The 22,577-nt window shown below is 45.6% G+C and overlaps 1 protein-coding gene across 1 annotated transcript in view; it reads left to right on the top strand.

The window, feature by feature from the left end:
• The window catches only part of tsen15 (tRNA splicing endonuclease subunit 15), a gene marked incomplete at its 5' end in the record, with an annotated part of 37,878 nt that extends 24,118 nt beyond the window's left edge, over window positions 1-13,760 (top strand). The window contains one exon of the mRNA XM_033029120.1: window positions 13,285-13,760. Within this exon, the coding sequence (XP_032885011.1) occupies window positions 13,285-13,474 (190 nt within the window). The remainder of the gene's footprint in view (window positions 1-13,284) is intronic.
• Window positions 13,761-22,577: the final 8,817 nt, after the last annotated feature.

The following is a 22,577-nucleotide window of genomic DNA, read 5'->3' on the forward strand; positions in this document are numbered from 1 at the left end:
AACTGCTGAAAGCAAGCCCTTGTGACGTTGCCACTGTTGAGACAAATGATTGATAGCCCCTTGAGCAATAGTCTGTGGGACTGTTTGTAAGCAGAATGCTATGTACCTTATGTGTTGTACGCTGGAAAAAAACCCCTCATTCTCATGATTCTAGTACCTGGAATTCTCCTGGATTTTTTTTTTAAACCTGCAAATATTGGCAAGGATATCTAGAACTGTATCCAAATTGAGATGGGAAAGATGAGGGTTGGCAGGGTGATGCAGTGGTAGAGTTGCTGCCTCACAGCGCCAGAGACCCGGGTTCCATCCTAACTACGGGTGCTGTCTGTACGGAGTTTGTACGCTCTCCCTGTGATCGCGTGGGTATTTCTCCAGGTGCTCCGGTTTCCTCCCGCACTCCAAAGACGTGCAGATTTGTAGGTTAATTGGCCTGTGTAAATTGTCCCAAGTGTGTAGGATCTCATTAGGGTATGGGTGATTGTTGGTCGGCGTGGATCCGGTGGGCCGAAGGGTCTGTTTCCATGCTATATCTCTCAAACTAAAGCTGGAAAGCTTCTGTTGAGAATAGTGCACCGTCTTGTACATCTAACCAACCTGCTTGATCCCATGCAATTGTAGCTTTATCTGTCTTTGTAGTGATCTTGGAGAGTAACAACACAACAATTTTATTTGGTTTTAATATAGTTCCTTTGATTTCACTAATGAGGCATCCACGTGTGAAATCATTTATACTGAGTTTGTGTAGGAAGGAACTGCAGATGCTGTTTTATACCGAAGATAGACACAAAATGCTGGAGTAACTCAGCGGGTCAGGCAGCGTCTCTGGAGAGAAGGAATGCGTGACGTTTCGGCTCGGGACCCTTCTTCAGACTAAAGAAGGGTCTCGACCTGAAAGGTTACCCATTCCTTCTCTCCAGAGATGTTGCCTGTCCCACTGAGTTACTCCAGCATTTTGTGTGTATCTATGCTGAGTTTGAGTTTGTTTTATTGTCACGTGTACGGAGGTGCAGTAAAAAGCTTTTGTTCCATGCTATCCAGAATACAGTGGAAAGACAATACATGATTATAACTGAGCCATCCACAACGTACAGATACAGGAAAAAGGGAATCATGTGATTAACGTTTAGTGCAAGATAAAGCTAGTAAGGTCCGGTCAAAGGTAGTCAGCCCGAGGGTTTCCAAAGAGGTAGAAAGTAGTTCAGAACTGCTCTCTAGTTAATGGCGACTGCTATTTTACATGGGTATGATAAACTTTCACTGAAGGGTGTGCTTTTTTAGCAAACAGTGTTACATTTTCTTGGGCAATCAGCCTGTGCGATAGGTTAACCATGTCTGCTTCTGCTTGTTCAATGCAACTCAAAATACAGTAAACCCTCGTTATATCAGACCATAGGAGGGGAATGGAGGGCTGTTATTGCAGATATTCTGCTGTAACAGAGTGTAATATATGGCTTTTCATGTGTAAAGATCCAACAATAACGTTTAGGCTGAGCAAGAACTGCACTGACAGAGGTGCCTTTTGTCAGCTGAAGTCTTAAAAACCAAAGCCTGACCTGCCCTGAGCTACAAAGCTCCAAGGTGTCAGTACTGCAATGTGCGGTGGCTGGGGATGCTGTGTGGGCCATGGGTGGCATCGGCAGCCCGGCCTGGCGGTGAAGATCGGTAGGTCCATCCGCTATAACCAAAATCCATTATGAAGAGGTCTGAAGACCAGTCTGGGTACTACATCCTCTGCCAAAACATGACAAATCTCAATGCTTCAAGAAATGGCCCAACACCATTCTAAAAATCATTATGGCAACCCTGCTGCACTCCATGGGCTGCACTACGTCGAGATGGGTGAGGCGGGACTGGACGCGGCGCTCCAATCCGACAGTTCCCTCGACCAGAGTAGTAGCGGTCAAATACGGGACAAGAGTGGTCCCGTATGGGACAAACCAATTTAGCCCAATATACGGGATGTCCCGGCTAATACGGGACAGTTGGCAACCCTATGTACAACCTATTGTTCAAAAAGGAACTGCAGATGCTGGAAAATCGAAGGTAGACAAAAGTGCAGGGGAAACTCAGCGGGTGCGGCAGCATCTATGGAGCGAAGGAAATAGGCAACGTTTCGGGCCGAAACCTTTCTTCAGACTGAAGGGCCTAACCCTAACGTTGCCTATTTCCTTCGCTCCATAGATGCTGCCTCACCCGCAGAGTTTTTCCAACACTACCTATGTACAACCTACTTCTGCTTCTATCTTACTGACATCCAAACAAGCTGCTGTTTTTTAACTTATTTTGTCTTGTAACAATGAATTGCCGAGAAAATAATCAGGTTTCAGCTATCCCAAAAACATTGTATCTTTGGATCTCTTGGTTCACTGTTGTATGTACCCCAATACATTGCTTAACCCTCTTTATTTGTCATAAAACGCCGAGCTATATTTGCTTCATGACTCTCTATGACATTCAAGATAATGGAGCCGTGGGAACTGAAGGGAGGCCCCATTTAGTTTTACAATTTGAACCATAATTATGCAGAAATGTTTTACTGTGCTGAATTTCTCAAAACAAATAGAAATGTAACTAGAAAAATACTTAGACGCAATCTTCAAATTTAAATTACATGTTTAATTGGCTTCTAGTGTAAAGGATAGTGCTAGTGTACGGGGTGATCGCTGGTCGGTGCGGAGTCGGTATGCCGAGGAACCTGTTTCTGCGCTGTATCTCTAAACTAAATTAACCAAAAGACAGGCACATGGACAGGATAGGTTTAGAAGTATCTGGGCAGGTAGGATTAGTACAGATGGGGCATGTTGGTCGGCGTGGGCAAGTTGGGCCAAAGGGCCTGTTTCCACACTGTGATTTCAATGACTAGGACTCGAAATAGTCCGATTATTTATTTACTACTTTAAAATATTAAAGGCGCCATGTGCAGCTTTTGAAGTTCATTTTTAATGTAGATTTCCTGACCAGCTGTATTGTCACTCAAATATTTGTATTATCTGATGTTAATCAACAATTGAGAACCGTGCATGTTGCGAAGAATCAAGCTGAACGATGAATTCTTCAGCTGCGTTCTCTTTGTTGCAGTGCAAAGAGAACTTTGGCCGCAAGTTCTTGCTTGTTGCATGTTGCATGAAGTATGGCATGAAATTGTGCATGGCAGGAATGTGACCTGTACTGACATCTCATTGAGAAGTCCCTTCTCACGCATCTGCCGAGCCTGCAGTTGCAAAGGCCAAAGGGTGCTTCAGGTACTTTGCACAAGCAACAGGATTCAGGAGGGACTGGTTTTTCATAGTCCAACATGTTCTTTTGTACTGTTAAAAGAAAATGCATATTACAGCACAAATCTTGCCCAATGCTAAAAATTACCCCACTTTTTTTTCCGTTATCCTGCCCCCTTTCCCCCCTCCCTTCTTCCAAAATGTCTCCCTCTGGCTTTACATTTCACTCTTTTCTCCCTATTTTGCAGCCTTTTGCTTTTCCATTTCTAGCCTTTGTCCACCCATCTCCCCCTTCCCTTCCAACCTGTGTCCACCTATCACTTGCCAGGCTTTGTCTCTCTCACACCTCTTTTCCAGCTCTCTACCCTGTTAATACAATGATGCAGGGTCTCGACCCGAAACATCACCCATCCTGGTTCCCTTGCCCTTGTGATGAACAAATTCCATGTTACTGTGAAAACCTTGCATAAAGTTAAATCTGTTGCAAAGCCGTCTGATTCGCTACCAGAACTGTTATTTTTCATATGCCTGAGACATTCTGCACCACATGGTAACCTTAAAAAGCTGTCTTAAATACAAGAGTTCATGGAACAAGCATTGTATTATTTAATCAATGCAGGGAACTACGATTAAAAATACAAACGTCATGGGGCCTCCACCCCAACTTGCCCATGCAGACCAAGATATCACATTTACACTAGTTCCACCTACCCCCATCAGACCCATATCCCTCTAAATATGTCCTGTTCATGTACCTGTCCCAATGCCTTTCCAATGTTATAGTACCTGCCGCAACTATCGCCTCTGGTTCTCTCTCGGGAACCTCTCTCTGGAACCTCTCGGGTTCCTATTAAATCTTTCCCCTCCTAGCTTAAACCTGGCTCAGCAGTAGAGTTGCTGCCTCACAGCTCCAGTGACCCATGTTTGATCCTAACTACAGGTGCTGTCGGTATGGAGTTTGCACAGTCTTCCCGTGACCTGCATGGGTTTTCTCTAGCATGTCCGGTTTCCTCCCACACTCCAAAGGCGTACAGGTTTGTAGGTTAATTGGCTTTGTATAATTGTAAATTGGCCCTAGTGTGTAAGATTGTACTAGTGTACAGGGATCGCTGATTGGTGCGGACTCGGTGGGCCGAAGAGCCTGGTTCTTGATTCCTCTATTCTGGGTAAAAGACTGTGCATTTTCCGTTTCTTTCCCATCTTCATTTTGTATCCGCTATAAGATCACCCCTCCTCCTGCGCTCCAAGGAAATATGTAGCAGATGAAACCACATGTGGAGAGTTAATGCTTCAGTTTGATGGCATCTCACAAGTGGATGTTAATGACATGACAAATATGATTTGGTCAAAGGAAGTTACTGGGATAAGGCCAGACTACAATGTTAGATCAGGATTATGAAACAATTCTTGGCTAAGAAGGTCTATCAAGGTCCAAAACTATGTGCACTAATCATGCCCTTTCTCAGATGGGTTAGAAAGAGATACAGCATGGATACAGACCATTCAGCTCACCGAGCCCACGGCAACCATCGATCACCTGTTCACACCTGTTCTATATTATCCCACTTTCGTATCCACTCCCTACACACTAGAGGCAATTTACATAGGCCAATTAACCTGCAAACCCACACGTCTTTAGGATGTGGGAGCAACCTACGCGATCACTGGGAAAACTCCAAACTCCACCCACGGTCAGGATCAAAGCCGGGTCTCTGGGGCGTGAGGCAGCACATCTACAGCTGCGCCACTGTGTCGACCTCTGTGATACAGGTGCTGAGTTGTTAACCTGGCCATAAAGGCCCGTTGTCGTGGCGGTGTTGCAGGGTGGGCCTGGCTCTGTGCTCTGTACCGCTGCAGGTCATGCCCAGTCCGTGCGCTCAGTCTTTTGCAGCGGTGCCCGATCCAGTCGAGCCCCAGGTTGCTGCAGCGAAATACAAGTGCTTTTTAAAATTAGCCTTTACACAACCTCGACTCTTTCTGATCCAAACACCTGTAGGATCCTGATTTTTCATCAAGTTGCTAGAAATAAACCTCTCCGGAGATCCAATTAGTAGTCCATTGAGTCATCTGATCTCTGCATACACAATTACATGTCAAGAGGTTTCAATTTATGATATGTGTTCCCACCCATGTTGAACAGTATTCACCAGTGATGAGAGAGGTTTGTTGGAAGCAGTGTCCTTGGATTTTTGCCACTGTTGACTCATTGATGCCTCATAAAGATCACATTTTGTTCCCTGCTCTGAATACAGAGTACAATGCTCCTTCCATTAGCCCTCCTGTACCTGTACACTTTATCCTGTACCTGTACACTGTGGACGGCTTGATTGCAATCACATATATCGTCTTTCCGCTGACTGCATAGCACGCAACAAAAGCTTTTCACTGTAAATTGATACACATGACAATAAACTAAACTACAAGCATTTGTATGTCGGCCGGCAATTCAATTGATGAAAGGCTTACTCATTAACTGAGCTCATTTTTGTTAAAAAGCGACTTAAATGGTAGATTATGATTGTGAAGATATTTTTGCTATTACTTCGTTAGTTTTAGCAAGGTAACTTGATTGTAATTTGAGTTGAAAGTCATACTGGTTCAGCGACACGGTGGCGCAGCAGGTAGAACCGCTGCCTCAGTGCCAGAGTTCGATTGTGCCCTTGGGTGTGCTGTCTGTGTGGAGTTTGCACGTTCTCCCTGTGCCCGTGTGGGTTTCCTCCGAGAGCTCTGGTTTCCTCCCACATCCCAAATGATGTGTGGGTTTGTAGGTTAATTGGCCCTCTGTAAATTTCCCCAGGTGTGTAGGGAGTGGATGCGAAAATGGAAAGAGGTAGAACTCGTGTGAACGGATGATCGATGGTCAGCATGGACTCAGTGGGCCGAAGGATCTCTTAGGTAATTAATACTGAGCAACACACTATGCAGCCACTCCACCTTTGGTTGCACTCTTGACTTACACTTCATTTATTTTCATACTTCTTCTGCATCAAGATACATTAATATGATTAAAATATGAAACACGTCAAAATAACTCTGGTGTTTCGATTGTATATCCTTGGAGTGGATGTGGAGAGGATAATAGACAATAGGTGCAGGAGTAGGCCATTCGGCCCTTTGAGCCAGAACCGCCATTCAGTGTGATCATGGCTGATCATCCACAATCATTACCCCGTTCCTGCCTTCTCCCCATATCTCCTGACTCCCAATCTAACTCTCTCTTGAAAGTATCCAAAGAACCGGCCTCCACCGCTCTCTGAGGCAGACTCACCACTCTCTGTGTGAAAAAGTGTTTCCTCATCTCCGTTCTAAATGGCTTACTCCTTATTCTTGGGACATGTTGGTCAGTGTGGGCAAGTTTGGCTGAATGGCCTGTTTTCACGTTGTATCATGCTATGACTATAAATAATAATTGCAATAATTTCAAATTATTCTGTTAGGTCTGTTTTGGAAATAATAATTTTAAACATTAATTTTATATATATACGCACATATCCACATATATATACGCACACCCACATGCACGTATATATATAATTATATATATATATATATACTAGACCAAGTAGGACCAGTTGAGTCCCGTCCCCTCAAGCGCAGTTGCGGGGGGAGGGAGCGGCCTGCGGCGTCACACACACACTAACCAACCCCTCATACACACACTAACCACCCCCATTGATATTATATTAATATTATTCATTCACTCCTTTTACCCCATCCCCGCCCTATCCACTCATGCATAGCCCCCAACTCCCAGGCCCGGCTGGAGAGGGAGGGGGATAGAGAGAGAGGGACACAGAGTCACAGAGAGGGACACAGAGGCACAGAGAAGGACACAGGCACAGAGAGGGACACAGAGGCACAGAGAGGGAGGAGGGGGAACGTGAGGGTAGCAGCAAGGGAGCGGGGGGGGGGGGGGGGGCAGAGAAGGAGGGGGTAGAGTTTGAGGGATTGGGGGGGGGCAGAGAGTGGGGGGGGGGGCAGAGAGGGGGGGGGGGCAGAGAGGGAGCATGAGGGGGGCAGAGAGGGAGGGGTGCAGAGAGTGAGAGGGGGGCAGAGAGGGAGAGGGTAGAGTTTGAGGGGTGGGAGCTCCAGACTGCAGGCTGGGCTCGTGTATGGGGGGGAGTGGTCGGGGAGGGGGAGACATCACTCGCAGGACGAGCAAGAAGACAGCGGTGTTTTTTTCAACGGTTTTCCGTCAACGACGGACTGGACCTGAGACCTCTAGTACAGGGCTCGACTTGCTCGTTCTTCACTCGCAGCGCGTGCCGCAGTCTTCAGCTATGATCTTTGGTCTTCAGCCGACAGGGCGACTTTTGTATAACGGGGGGAGGAGGGAGGGGTGGGAAGTGACGTCAGTCGCAGCGCGAGCAGACAGCAGGCAGGCAGATCCATTGTCACGTCATCAGCGAAAAACAAGCGTTTTGATTTCAAAGTTTGATCGGATTTGTGAAGATTTTTATTAATAACTCAAGAAATAAAGCACAACATTTTCAGATAAGCCGATTTTGGACTCCAGGGGGTAAATCTCTACCGGAATATGTAAACAATTTCCCGTTCGCACGTCGTTTTTTCGAGAAGATGTGAAAACGCACAAACAAATAAATACACAAAGACACACAGAGACACATCCAAGTCCTGAGTTTTATAGTTATAAGGATATATATATATATAATATATATTTGTATGTACAATATATATAAATGTATAATATATAAATATATCTATATGTGTATAATGTATAAATATTATATATATAAATATAAAATGTATATATTTTTCAAATATTGTCTTGATTCCCACTTTACAAACTCATTCATGCTCCTCCATTTTGAATTCTTTAGTCTGCTACCAATACTAGTGAGGATGCACGGAGCATTATTCAGTTTTGGTGGCCATTCTGTAGGAAAGATGCCACAGAGCTTGAAAGAGTGCAGGGAAGATTAACGAGGATGTTGCCAAGCTAGGACTTGATTTCTTGGAGCGCAGGAGGTTGAAGGGTGACCTTAGAGAGGTGCACAACAGATTGTAATCGAATCTGAGTCAAATAAATAGGAAAGACTTCTGATTTCATAAATGCAATAGCAACTTGCTGTGATATTTTGCATTAGTTCTCAATGGCATTTTAAGGGGAGGGTAACTAGTCTGTGGGAGCGGCATAGGGCCGAATGGTCCCGTTCATAAATATTCCTTCGGTGTTCCGCCAGGCAGCTTAAAGTACAAACTTTCAGCTCTTGGATCTGGATGGAAAGGCACTTTACCTTCTGTCATTACAGTATTGTCCCATGTTGTGATGTACAGATGCACCAAATAAAAGCTGGAGTAACTCATCTCTGGAGAGAAGGAATGGGTGACGTTTCGGGACGAGAACTTCTTCATACTGAGAGTCAGGGGAGAGGGAAAAATAGAAATATGAAAGGGTAAGGTGTGAAAACAGTTTAAAGGGGCCGATGTTGACGGAAAATGTAGAATGGTCCATTGTTAGTTGAGGGGAAGGTGACAACGAGGCATCCAATCAGTAATATTTAATCAGGAGGACAGTGAAACTAGCCGGAGAACTGTGATGGGAGAGGGACGGAGAAAGAGGGAAAGTAAGGGTTACTTGAAGTTAGTGAAATCAATACTGATACCGCTGGGGTGTAAGCTGCCCAAGTGAAATATGAGGTGCTGTTCCTCCAATTTGCGCTGGGCCTCACTCTGACAATGGAGGAGGCCCAGGACAGGACAGAGAGCTCAGTGTGGGAATGGGAGGGGGAGTTGGCCTCTCAACCTGTTTCATTCTCTGCCAGTGTTGGTAACAAGGTCATATGCATAGAGGAGAGAGTTCTGCTATTAAGGCCCCATTGTCAGGCTTGTTTTTATTGTAATTTTGCTGAAGTCTAATCTTATTGAGGCATGTGCACATGTATTCATTGGGGATTAACTGCACCAAATCCAACAATGGTTCCCTTGATGTCGTGAATGTTCCGCAGCAGATCACAGGAAGACAAGCCAGCTGATTTTAACAGTGGATGAGAAGTACTTCTTGTGCAGGGTATTTTTTCCCCCAACCACGCCATCGTTCCAATCATCTGCCTATCAAACCCCCTCTCTTGTGTCTACCTGCCACATTTTGTCCTGCTCCTCCTCTGTTCCAGCTTTAGAAACATAGACATAGAAACATAGACAATAGGTGCAGGAGGAGGCCAATTGGCCCTTCGAGCCAGCACCGCCATTCATTGTGATTATGGCTGATCGTCCCCTATCAATAACCCGTGCCTGCCTTCTCCCCATATCCCTTGACTCCACTAGCCCCTAGAGCTCTATCTAACTCTCAAACCCATCCAATGATTTGGCCTCCACTGCCCCCTGTGGCAGGGAATTCCACAAATTCACAACTCTCTAGGTGCGCCATCCCAGGGATCAATCTCGTGAACCTACGCTGCACTGCCTCAATCACAAGGATGTCCTTCCTCAAATTAGGAGACCAAAACTGTACACAATACTCCAGATGTGGTCTCACCAGAGCCCTATACAACTGCAGAAGAACCTCTTTACTATATACTGAGATCCTCTTGTTATGAAGGCCAACATTCCATTAGCTTTCTTCACTGCCTACTGTACATGTAAGCCAACTTTCAGTGACCGGTGTACAAGGACGCCCAGGTCTTGCTGCACCTCCCCCTTACCTAACCTAACCCCATTGAGATAATAATCTGCCCCCTCATTTTTGCCGCCAAAGTGGATAACCTCATATTTATCTATATTATACTGCATCTGCCACGCATCTGCCCACTCATTCAACCTGTCCAGGTCACCCTGCAACCTCCTAACATCCTCTTCACAGTTCACACTGCCACCTTTGTGTCATCTGCAAACTTGCTAGTGTTGCTCCTAATTCCCTCTTCCAAATCATTAATATATATGGTAAACAGTTGTGGCCCCAACACCGAGCCTTGCAGCACTCCACTCGCCACTGCCTGCCATCCTGAAAACGACCCGTTCACTCCTACTCTTTGCTTCCGGTCTGCCAACCAATTTTCTATCCATGTCAACACCCTACCCCCAATACCATGTGCTCTAATTTTAGTCACCAGTCTCCCGTGCGGGACCTTATCAAAGGCTTTCTGAAAGTCTAGATACGCTACATCCACTGGCACCCCTTCATCCATTTTACTTGTCACATCCTCAAAAAATCCAGAAGATTAGTCAAGCATGATTTCCCTTTCATAAATCCATGTTGACTTGGACTAATCCTTTTACTTCTATCCAAATGCCCCATTATTACCTCTTTAATAATTGACTCCAGCATCTTTCCCACCACCGAAGTCAGGCTAACTGGCCTGTAATTCCCCGTTTTCTCTCCCGCTCCTTTCTTGAAAAGTGGGATAACATTAGCTATCCTCCAATCCACAGGAACTGATCCTGAATCTATTGAATATTGGAAAATGATCACCAATGCGTCCACTATTTCTAGAGCCACCTCCCTGAGGACCCTGGGATGCAGACCATCAGGCCCAGGGGATTTATCATCCTTCAGTCCCATTAGCCTACCCAATACTATTTCTCGCCTAATGAAAATTCCTCTACCCCCTTCGATTCTCTGTCCACCAGTACATCTGAGAGATTGTTTGTGTCTTCCTTAGTGAAGACAGATCCGAAGTACCTATTCAACTCTTCTGCCATTTCCTTGTTGCCCATAATAATTTCACCCGTGTCTGCCTTCAAGGGACCCACATTTGACTTTTCCACTCTTTTTCCCTTAACATATCTAAAGAAGCTTTTACTGTCCTTCTTTATATTCCTGGCCAGCTTCCCTTCATACTTCATCTTTTCAGCCCGTATTGCCCGTTTTGTTTCCTTCTGTTGTCCAATGAAAGTTTCCCAATCCTCTGGCTTCCGGCTACTCTTTGCTGTGTTATACATCTTTTCTTTTAGTTTTATTCTATCCCTAACTTCTCTTGTCAGCCACGGTTGCCTCCTACTCCCCTTAGAATCTTTCTTCCTTTTTGGAATGAAATGATCCTGCATCTTCCGGCCGGAGGACTACGAGTGCCGCGTTCTCCGGTCTCCGGGGAGGGGACAGCCGCTCCAGACTTTTCAAAGCCGCTGAGGAATGTTTCACCCGACGCCGATGTTTCATCTTTACGGCAAGAGGGCCCTGAAAATCATCGGACTGGCTGCACGGCCACAGATGGGCCCTGACCTCGGGATGTTTCACAGAGGAAGAGGACTTAACTTTCTGGTGCCTTTCCCCCGCAGTGGAAATGTTTTGATTCTGCTGTGGGGGGATGTTTGTGTTGAACTCTGTAATATGTTGTGTCCATTTTTTTTTTTTTTTTTATTTATTTATTTTTTTTTTTAAACCTTTTTCTATGGTTTGCAATGGAACTTATTATTATTTAAATTATGTAAAGCGCTTTGGGGTCAATGTAAATTGGCTTAAAATGCGCTATATAAATAAAGTTTACTTACTTACTTACTTACTTACTTCCGGATTATGCCCAGAAATTCCTGCCATTGCTGTTCCACCTTCATTCCTGCTAGGATCCCTTTCCAGTCTACCTTGGCCAGTTCCTCTCTCATGCCTTCATAGTCCCCTTTGTTCAACTGTATCACTGCCACTTCCGATTTAACCTTCTCCTTCTCAAATTGCAGATTAAAACTAATCATATTATGATCACTACCTCCAAGCGGTTCCTTTACCTCGAGTTCTCTTATCATATCTGGTTCATTGGACAACACTAAATCCAGAATTGCCTTTTCTCTGGTCGGCTCCATTACAAGCTGCTCTAAGAATCCAAACAAACTCTTTCTTGGGGTCCTGAACCAACCTGATTTTCCCAGTCTACCTGTATATTGAAATCCCCCATCACCACAGTGGCATTACTTTTGTTACATGCCAGTTTTAACTCCTGCTGCAACTTGCACCCTTCATCCGGGCTACTATTTGGGGGTCTGTAGATAACGCCAATTAGTGTCTTCTTGCCTTTACAATTCCTCAACTCAATCCACAGTGATTCTACCTCGTCAGTGCCTACTCGGATCACTGGACTATGTGGCAGCAACACTAACTGTGACTCATCTCTGCCATTCTATGTTTTTTTGGCTTTGAATGAAATGATCTGAATTCATTTTGCAGTATGTTACTACAAAGTTAATCTGTTCCCAGAGGGCTTAACTCTCAAAGAAAGCAGGGGCTCTTTGTGATATCGCACAGGACAAATTAGTCAGGATACTAGATAATCAGTCATCTGAATTGTACATTCCTCCATGTCATCAGTTCAGTGCTAATTAATGCCCACAATGTGGCATAGACTAGATAAATGAGCAGTTTCAATAGGGGATGCTTTCACTGAAAGGTATCCATCCATGACTGGAGGAGATATGGTGTATGAAGAAGGGGCTCGACACAAAACATCACCCATTCCTTCTCCCCAGTGAAGCTGCCTGTCCCGCTGAGTTACTCCAGAATTTTATGTCTATGGCGTTTAGAGAGCAGAATACAGTGATTGCCATGGCATTCATTTCATGTTTAGAGATACACTTTGGCCGCCTAGTCTGCGCCAACCAGCGATCTTCCAATCAGTAGTTCTACCTTTAGACTTTAGAGATATAGAGTGGAAATAGGCCATTCGGCCCACCAAGTCCCCACAGACCAGCGATCACCCCGTACACTAGCACTATCCTACACACTTGGGACAATTTACAATTTTTACATAGACCAATCAACCTACAAACCTGGTAGACATAAAATGCTGAAGAAACTCAGTGGGTGAGGCAGCATCTATGGGGAGAAGGTATTGGCAACACTTTGGGTTGAGACCCTTCCTCAAACTGAAGAAGGGTCTCGACCCGAATGCATCGCCAATTCCTTCTCTCCATAGATGCTGCCTCACCCGCTGAGTTTCTTCAGCATTTTGCGTCTACTTTCAATTTTACTACCAACTGCAGTTCTTTCTTAAACCTATAAACCTGTGCGCCTTTGGAGTGTGGAAGGAAACCGGAGCACCCGGAGAAAACCCACGCTGCCACGGGGAGAACGTACAAACTCCGTAGTCGAAGCATGTATTAATTTTTAATTTTTCTTTAGGATCAGAAGAATCATGGAATGTGTCTGCAACCAAAGTAAACGTGCGTTCATCCTGGCCATCGTGGACTCCGACTCTACCGTGGTGTATTATCAACTTACCGATGGCTTTGTCGTACCAGACCCACCACAGATCAGCGAGGGGGCAGACGGCAAACTCTGTAAAAAGAAACGAAGGAGGTTTCACAGATGACCCATCTTCACCTTGTCACAACCCTTTCTGATGATCCTTTTCCCAAACCATGTGTCAAGATTCTCCTATTTCCAGAGTTGCCAAGGAGTATCTCCGTATTTCTAGTTTACACCGAAGATAGACACAAAATACCAGAGTAACTCAGAGGGGAAGGTAGCATCTCTGGAGAGAAGGATTGGGTGAAGTTTCGGGTCGAGTCCTTTCTTCAGACTCCAGATATGGACTACCTCCATATTGTCCTTTTATACTGTGGAGTAAAACTGAACCCATGGTTTTGTTGGTTTAATCAGTGGCTTTCGATAATTGCTTGACTTTAAATCACATTTATATGACACGAAAAGCTGGAGTAACTCAGCGGGTCAGACAGCATCCCTGGAGAAAGCAATAGGCCCATTGATTTAATAAGTACAGTAAACTCTTGCTGTATTGAACCTTGGGGGGTGGTGTCTGTTATTGCCAATTGTAAGCTATACCCGAGTGAGGGGGGAGGGGGGTACAGTTTAACCCCGGCCGGGTCGGAGGAAGCACAGAGCCATCGGGGGGAGGTGGGATTAAATCCAGGGGCATTCCCAGGCCGGGGAGACACAGAACCCCCGGCTCCACATGAGGTGCGCCAGGGACGGGCCCGCTACTCACACCGCCTTCGTGCTGCTCCCTCCCTCCACTCCCACAAGCAGAAGCTCCCACCATGTGGCACCATGTGGCGGAAGTGAGCGCGGTGCAACGGGAGCCTCAGTCCGCTATCACCAAAATCCGCTATAGAGGGCCATTACTGTGAGGGTTTACTGTTCTTGTTCAAATTATAAATTCTATTTAGTGTAAAAATAGTAGTTTAGAGACACAGCGCGGAAACATGCCCTTAGGCCCACCGAGTCCACGCAGACCAGCGATCCCCGCTCACTTACACTATCCTACACGCACTGGGGACAATTTACATTTATACCAAGCCAATTAACCTACACACCTGCTCGTCTTTGGGATGTGGGAGGAAACTGAAGATCTTGGAGAAAACCCACACAGGTCACGGGGAGAACGTACAAACTCCATATAGACAGCACCCGTCATCAGGATGGAACCTGGGCCTCCGGCGCTGCAGCCACTGTAAAGCCCCTGTCCCACTTTCCTGAGTTACTTACAAATTCTCCCGAGTTTTCCCCTTGATTCAAACTCGGTGATGCCAGCCGAAGGTACTCGGGGCTATTTCTTTACTCGTGGACATTTTTCATCATGCTGAAAAAACGTCCCGACTTACCTGATGCCCCGAGTACCTACAGCTGGCGTAACGAGCCGCTACGATATATCCACGGACTCCTACGGACTCGCTACAGACATTCTAGAAGTTTCAATCAAGGGGAAAACTCAGGTGAATTCGTGGGTAACTCGGGAAAGTGGGACAGAGGCTTAAGGCAGCAACTCTACCATTGCACTCATCATTTATATTTTTGTTGTAGTTACTGTTTTACTTTTCTTCCTGCAGTGTGTGCACGCTCATTAGAAGCAACTTTAGAAATACTTTTTATATATTGCTGCAGAGGACTTCCTACAAATCAGTGTGGGGCTAGAACATGATGAATGTACATGGCATAAACCAGCAGCAGAATGGGTTAAAATGATGCTGGAAATACTGACCAGGTATCTGTGGACAGAAAGAGTGTAAAGTCGAGTACCTTTTGTTTTTCTCTCTCCACAATTTAGAAACATAGAAATTAGGTGCAGGAGTAGGCCATTCGGCCCTTCGAGCCTGCACCGCCATTCAATATGATCATGGCTGATCATCCAACTCAGTATCCCGTACCTGCCTTCTCTCCATACCCTCTGATCCCCTTAGCCACAAGGGCCACATCTAACTCCCTCTTAAATATAGCCAATGAACTGACCTCGACTACCCTCTATGGCAGAGAGTTCCGGAGATTCACCACTCTCTGTGTGAAAAAAGTTCTTCTCATCTCGGTTTTAAAGGATTTCCCCCTTATCTTTAAGCTGTGACCCCTTGTCCTGGACTTCCCCAACATCGGGAGCAATCTTCCTGCATCTAGCCTGTCCAACCCATTAAGAATGTTATAAGTTTCTATAAGATCCCCTCTCAATCTCCTAAATTCTAGAGAGTCTATCCAAGTCTATCCAGTCTTTCTTCATAAGACAGTCCTGACATCCCAGGAATCAGTCTGGTGAACCTTCTCTGCACTCCCTCTAGGGCAATAATGTCCTTCCTCAGATTTGGAGACCAAAACTGTACGCAATACTCCAAGTGTGGTCTCACCAAGACCCTATACAACTGCAGTAGAACCTCCCTGCTTCTATACTCAAATCCTTTTGCTATGAAAGCTAACATACCATTCGCTTTCTTCACTGCCTGCTGCACCTGCATGCCTACTTTCAATGACTGGTGTACCATGACACCCAGGTCACGCTGCATCTCCCCTTTTCCTAGTCGGCCACCATTTAGATAATACTCTGCTTTCCTGTTTTTGCCACCAAAATGGATAACCTCACATTTATCCACATTATACTGCATCTGCCAAACATTTGCCCACTCACCCAGCCTATCCAAGTCACCTTGCAGTCTCCTAGCATCCTCCTCACAGCTAACACTGCCCCCCCAGCTTAGTGTCATCCGCAAACTTGGAGATATTGCCTTCAATTCCCTCATCCAGATCATTAATATATATTGTAAATAGCTGGGGTCCCAGCACTGAGCCTTGCGGTACCCCACTAGTCACTGCCTGCCATTGTGAAAAGGACCCGTTTACTCCTACTCTTTGCTTCCTGTTTGTCAGCCAGTTCTCTATCCACATCAATACTGAACGCCCAATGCCGTGTGCTTTATGTTTGTATACTAATCTCTTATGTGGGACCTTGTCGAAAGCCTTCTGGAAGTCCAGATACACCACATCCACTGGTTCTCCCCTATCCACGCTACTAGTTACATCCTCGAAAAAATCTATAAGATTATTCAGACATGATTTACCTTTTGTAAATCCACGCTGACTTTGTCCAATGATTTCACCACTTTCCAAATGTGCTGCTATCCCATCTTTAATAACTGACTCTAGTAGTTTCCCCACTACCGATGTTAGACTAACTGGTCTGTAATTCCCCGTTTTCTCTCTCCCTCCCTTCTTAAAAAGTGGGGTTACGTTTGCTACCCGCCAATCCTCAGGAACTACTCCAGAATCTAAAGAGTTTTGAAAGATTATTACTAATGCATCCACTATTTCTGGAGCTACTTCCTTAAGTACTCTGGAATGCAGCCTATCTGGCCCTGGGGATTTATCGGCCTTTAATCCATTCAATTTACCCAACACCACTTCCCGGCTAACCTGGATTTCACTAAATTCCTCCAACTCCTTTGACCCGCGGTCCCCTGCTATTTCCGGCAGATTATTTATGTCTTCCTTAGTGAAGACGGAACCAAAGTAGTTATTCAATTGGTCCGCCATATCCTTGTTCCCCATGATCAACTCACCTGTTTCTGACTGCAAGGGACCTACATTTGTTTTAACTAATCTCTTTCTTTTCACATATCTATAAAAACTTTTGCAGTCAGTTTTTATGTTCCCTGCCAGTTTTCTTTCATAATCTATTTTTCCTTTCCTAATTAAGCCCTTTGTCCTCCTCTGCTGGTCTCTGAATTTCTCCCAGTCCTCCGGTATGCTGCTTTTTCTGGCTAATTTGTACGCATCATCCTTCGCTTTGATACTATCCCTGATTTCCCTTGTTATCCACGGATGTACTACCTTCCCTGATTTATTCTTTTGTCAAACTGGGATGAACAATGTTTGTAGTTCATCCATGCAGTCTTTAAATGTCTTCCATTGCATATCCACCGTCAACCCTTTTAGAATTAATTGCCAGTCAATCTTGGCCAATTCACATCTCATACCCTCAAAGTTTCCTTTCTTTAAGTTCAGAACCATTGTTTCTGAATTAACAATGTCACTCTCCATCCTAATGAAGAACTCAACCATATTATGGTCACTCTTGCCCAAGGGGGCACGTACAACAAGACTGCTAACTAACCCTTCCTCATTACTCAATACCCAGTCTAAAATAGCCTGCTCTCTCGTTGGTTCCTCTACATGTTGATTTAGATAACTATCCCGCATACATTCCAAGAAATCCTCTTCCTCAGCACCCCTGCCAATTTGATTCACCCAATCTATATGTAGATTGAAGTCGCCCATTATAACGGTTTTGCCTTTGTCGCACGCATTTCTAATTTCCTGTTTGATACCATCTCCAACTTCACTACTACTGTTAGGTGGCCTGTACACAACACCCACCAGCGTTTTCTGCCCCTTAGTGTTTCGCAGCTCTACCCATACCGATTCCACATCCTCCAAGCTAATGTCCTTCCTTTCCATTGCGTTAATCTCCTCTCTAATCAGCAACGCTACCCCACCTCCTTTTCCTTTCTCTCTATCCCTCCTGAATATTGAATATCCCTGGATGTTCAGCTCCCAGCCTTGGTCACCCTGGAGCCATGTCTCCGTGATCCCAACTATATCATAGTCATAGTCAATAGCTATCTGCACATTCAACTCATCCACCTTATTACGAATGCTCCTTGCATTGAGACACAAAGCCTTCAGGCTTGTTTTTACAACACTCTTACCCCTTATACAATTATGTTGAAAAGTGGCCCTTTTTGATTTTTGCCCTGGTTTTGTCTGCCTGCCACTTTTACTTTTCACCTTGCTACCTATTGCTTCTACCCTCATTTTACACCCCTCTGTCTCTACGCTCACACATTTAAGAAACCCTTTCCCTTTAACTCCATCCTCCACTATCCCATTCGACACCCCACCCCCCTTATTCAGTTTAAAACCACCCGTGTAGCAGTGGCAAACCTGCCTGCCAGAATGCTGGTCCCACACCTGTTAAGATGCAATCCGTCCCTTTTGTACAGTTCCCCCTTACCCCAAAACAGATCCCAGTGATCTAAGAATCTAAATCCCTGCCCCGTGCACCAGTTCCTCAGCCACACGTTCAGGTCCCGTATCTCCCTGTTCCTGCTCTCGCCAGCACGAGGAACTGGAAGCAAACCGGAGATAACAACCCTGGAGGTCCTGCTTTTCAGCATTTTTCCGAGCTCTCTAAAGTCTCGAGTCTCCCCTTCTTTCCGACATCGTTTGTGCCGATATGCACTACCACTTCCGGATGTTCACCTTCGCCCTTGAGGATTTTCTGCACTCTGTCCGTGACATCCTGGATCCTGGCACCAGGAAGGCAGCACACCATCCTCGCATCCCGTCTGTTGCCGCAGAAACCCCTGTCCGTACCTCTCACAATGGAGTCTCCCACTACAATGGCGTTGCCTGCCTTAGGCCTTTTTGGTTTTGGCTCAACAGCCCTATTCGCATCACAAGCCAGTCCGCCGCCCAGTGTAAACACCTCTTCTGTCCCGACAGCTTCTAAGTGGGTGAACCTGTTCACAAGAGGTACAACACCGGGGACGTTGGCATTCCATGCTTCCCTCCCGTTCTCACTGTCTCCCACCTTCTCTCTTCCAGTACCTTAGGTATAACAATCGTACTGTAGGACTTGTCGAGGAACGACTCAGTTTCTCGGACGAACCGGAGGTCATCCACTTGCTTCTCCAGTTCCCCAACACGGCCCTTCAGGAGCTCTACCTGGATGCACTTTTCGCATTTGTAGCAGCCAGAGGCACCAGCGGTGTCCTTGACCTCCCACATACTGCAAGCATCGCACTGAATCAACTTGCCTGACATCTCCTTCTTTCGTCTCTACCTCTCAAGCGTATTGCGTGGTCTCCTCTCCGAAGACTCACGAGCCAAAGACTCACACTTTTCTCACAGGGCACTTCCTCGCAAGGCCGCTCACTCACTGCCGCTCGCTAAGAGCCGTCTTGCTTAAATTGACTGATAAATTGCCTGATTTACCAATTTACAAACCAAATTCCTCAGTTTTCAACTGTTTTCCCGGCACTGACTCACTTCTCTCCTCCCACTTGGGCTAGAGCCAATCAGTCGTATCTCTTGTTATCTCCTGCTGCTGTTGCTCCAAAACCTACAGCAATTCTGAGTAAAGTCTGCCTGTCCTTAGCCTCTACTTTAACTGTTTTCACTTCTCTCCTCCCACTTGGGCTAGAGCCAATCAGTGGTATCTCTTGCTAAGCTCCTGCTGCTGTTGTTCCCAAAATCTACAGCAGTTCTGAGTCAACTTCTGCCTGACCTGTTAAGCATTTCAAGTATTTTGTGTTTTTGTTTCAGATTTACAGCATTATTCTGTTAGTTTCTCCACTCCTGCACCTATTTTCTTTTTGATGTGTAGTTTAGAGATACTGAGCGGAATTAGGCCCTTCGGCCCACCGAGTCCGTGCCGAACAGCGATCCCCGCACATTAACACTTTCCTACACACAATAGGGACAATTTATATTTATACCAAGCCAGTTAACCGACAAACCTGGTGGACACAAAATGCTGGAGTATCTCTGGAGAGAAGGAATGGGTGACGTTTCGGGTTGAGACCCCTCTTTTACTCCAGCATATTGTGTCTGCCGTCGATTTAAACCAGCAACTGCAGTTCTTTCCCACACAACCTACAAAGCTGAACATCTTCAGAGTACGTCAGAGTAAGTATAAAGTTTCCTTTATTGTCATCCAAACTTTTAGTTTGAATGAAATTACGTTCCTTGCAGTCATGACAGAAAATAAAATAACAGAATACACAATGAACACAGTTTAACATCCACCACAGTGAGTCTACCTACCAGACACCTCCTCACTGTGATGGAAGGCAAAAGTCTTAAAGACCTTGTCTCTTCCCTCCTTGTTCTCCCTCTGCATTGAGGCGATCCAGGCTTCCAATGCTGGGCCTCCCCGCCAGGTGATGGTAAGTCCCGCGGCCGAATCCGAGCTCCGCGAACGGGCCGGTTCAAACTCCGCGGCCCGGGTCGGACAAAGTGCTGGAAGTGGCAGCGCTGCCCTAGCAGCGGCGGCTCGCCTGCAGTCCGTTTGTCTTTTCCTTTTTTTTTGTTTTCTTTTGTCCTGTTGGACGTATGTTTTAGTTTATTTTTAGTTGTGTATGTGTGGAGGGTGGGAGAAACTTGTTTTAGTCTCTTCCTTCGGGGGGATGCGACCTTTTCTTTGTCGTATCTACGTCTCCGTCTGCGCTGAGGCCTAATCGCGGAGCTGGCAGCCTCCAACTGGGACCGATACATGGAACGCCTGGGCCAAACGGACTTTGGAATTATTGGCAACGCATGTAATATATGCCAAAATAATTTCACTGTGCAGTTGAATTTGTGACACATAATGCACTATTGAACTATCCATCTCGGAGACACAAGGAACTGCAGATGCTGGAATCTTAAGCAAAACACAAAGTGCTGGTGGAACTCAGCGGGTCAGGCAGCATCTGTGGAGGGAATGGACAGGATCTGTCTAGGCAAGACAGAATCTGAATTTGAGTTTAGTTTATTGTCACGTGTACCGAGGTACAGTGAAAAGCTTTTGTTGTGTGCTATCCAGTCAGTGGAAAGACAATACATGATTACAACCGAGGCATCCACGGTGTACAGATACACGATAAAGGGGATAACATGATCAATGTTTAGTGCAAGGTAAAGAAGGGAAGACAGGTAAGGTTTAGGGTTGGGACCCTTCTTCCGAAATGTCATCTGGCCATTCCCTCCACAGATGCTGCCTGGCCTGCTGAGTTCCAACAGCACTTTGTGTTTCACATCTCTGAATCACTGCGTAAACCAGTGCCGGCTATCCTTGACACCGTTCAAAGAGCAAGGTAAGCATAACACAAGTGAATATTAACAATATTAAAATAGCCACTGATCCAAAAGGCAAGAGTATTTAATTGTCATATGAACTGACAACAGGCTCTCACTTGCAGCAGCCAAACAGCCTGTAAACCATGTGTAGGAAGGAACTGCCGATGGACACAAAATGCTGGAACATCTCTGGATAGAAGGAATGGGTGACGTTTCGAGTCGAGACCCTTCTTTAGTCTTGACCCAAAACATCACCCATTCCTTCTATCCAGAGATGCTGCGTTCCACTGAGTTACTCCAGCATTTTGTGTCTTTATCTTTGGTTTAAACCAGCATGTGCAGTTCATTCCCACACAAGGAACTGCAGATGCTGGTTCATACCGAAGATAGACACAAATGCGGATGTGCATTCAGGCAGTCTGAAGAAGGGTTCCAACCTGAAACATCACCTATTTTTCTCCAGAGATGCCGCATGACCTGTAAACCATGACAGATTCCTATTAGGAGCTGCTGGACTTTGGAACAATGGGATCATAATCCTTCAACTACAAAATACAAACAATGCAGCTGTGCCTATTTGTGATGAGTTTAGTTTAGTTTAGAAATACAGCATGGAAACAGTCCCTTCAGCCCACCGAGTCTGCACTGACCAGTGACCCCCATACACTAGCACTATTCTACACACTAGGGACAATTTACAATCTTTGTCGAAGCCAATTAACCTACAAACCTGTTTAAGAAGGAACTGCAGATGCTGGAAAATCGAAGGTAGACAAAAAATGCTGGAGAAACTCAGCACAAAGAAACTGCCTCCACCCACTTTTTTTCTTTGTCCTGCCCCCTCCCCTGACATCAGTCTGAAGAAGGGTCTCGACCCGAAACGTCGCTAATTCCATCTCTCCAAAGATGCTGCCACACACGCTGAGTTTCTCCAGCATTTTGTGTCAACCTGCAAACCTGTAGGGCTTCGGAGTGCGGGAGGAAACCAGAGAAAACCGCTGCGGTCACGGGGAGAACGTACCAACTCCGAACAGACAGCACCCGTGGTCAGGATCAAACCCGGGTCTCCGGCGCTGTAAGGCAGCAGCCCTACCGATGTCCCAACGTGCCACCATGGCTTAGTTGCTGTTGAAAGAAACTGTCTTATCAATTATTTGCATACAGGACAGATGAAGTGTGAAATAGAAACAGAAAATAAAATAAAATAATTTACACACTACAAAGTCCAACCTACAAGGCACAATGGAATACAAGTTCCACACACAACTCCCTGGCATTGTTTAACTGTGGTTAGTGTGATGTTCACACCACCATAAAACATTGAATGGTAATTTACTGGCCCACAATAATAAAGC

The sequence above is a fragment of the Amblyraja radiata genome, chromosome 10 (assembly GCF_010909765.2).
Source record: "Amblyraja radiata isolate CabotCenter1 chromosome 10, sAmbRad1.1.pri, whole genome shotgun sequence".
NCBI classification, from domain to species: Eukaryota; Metazoa; Chordata; class Chondrichthyes; order Rajiformes; family Rajidae; genus Amblyraja; species Amblyraja radiata.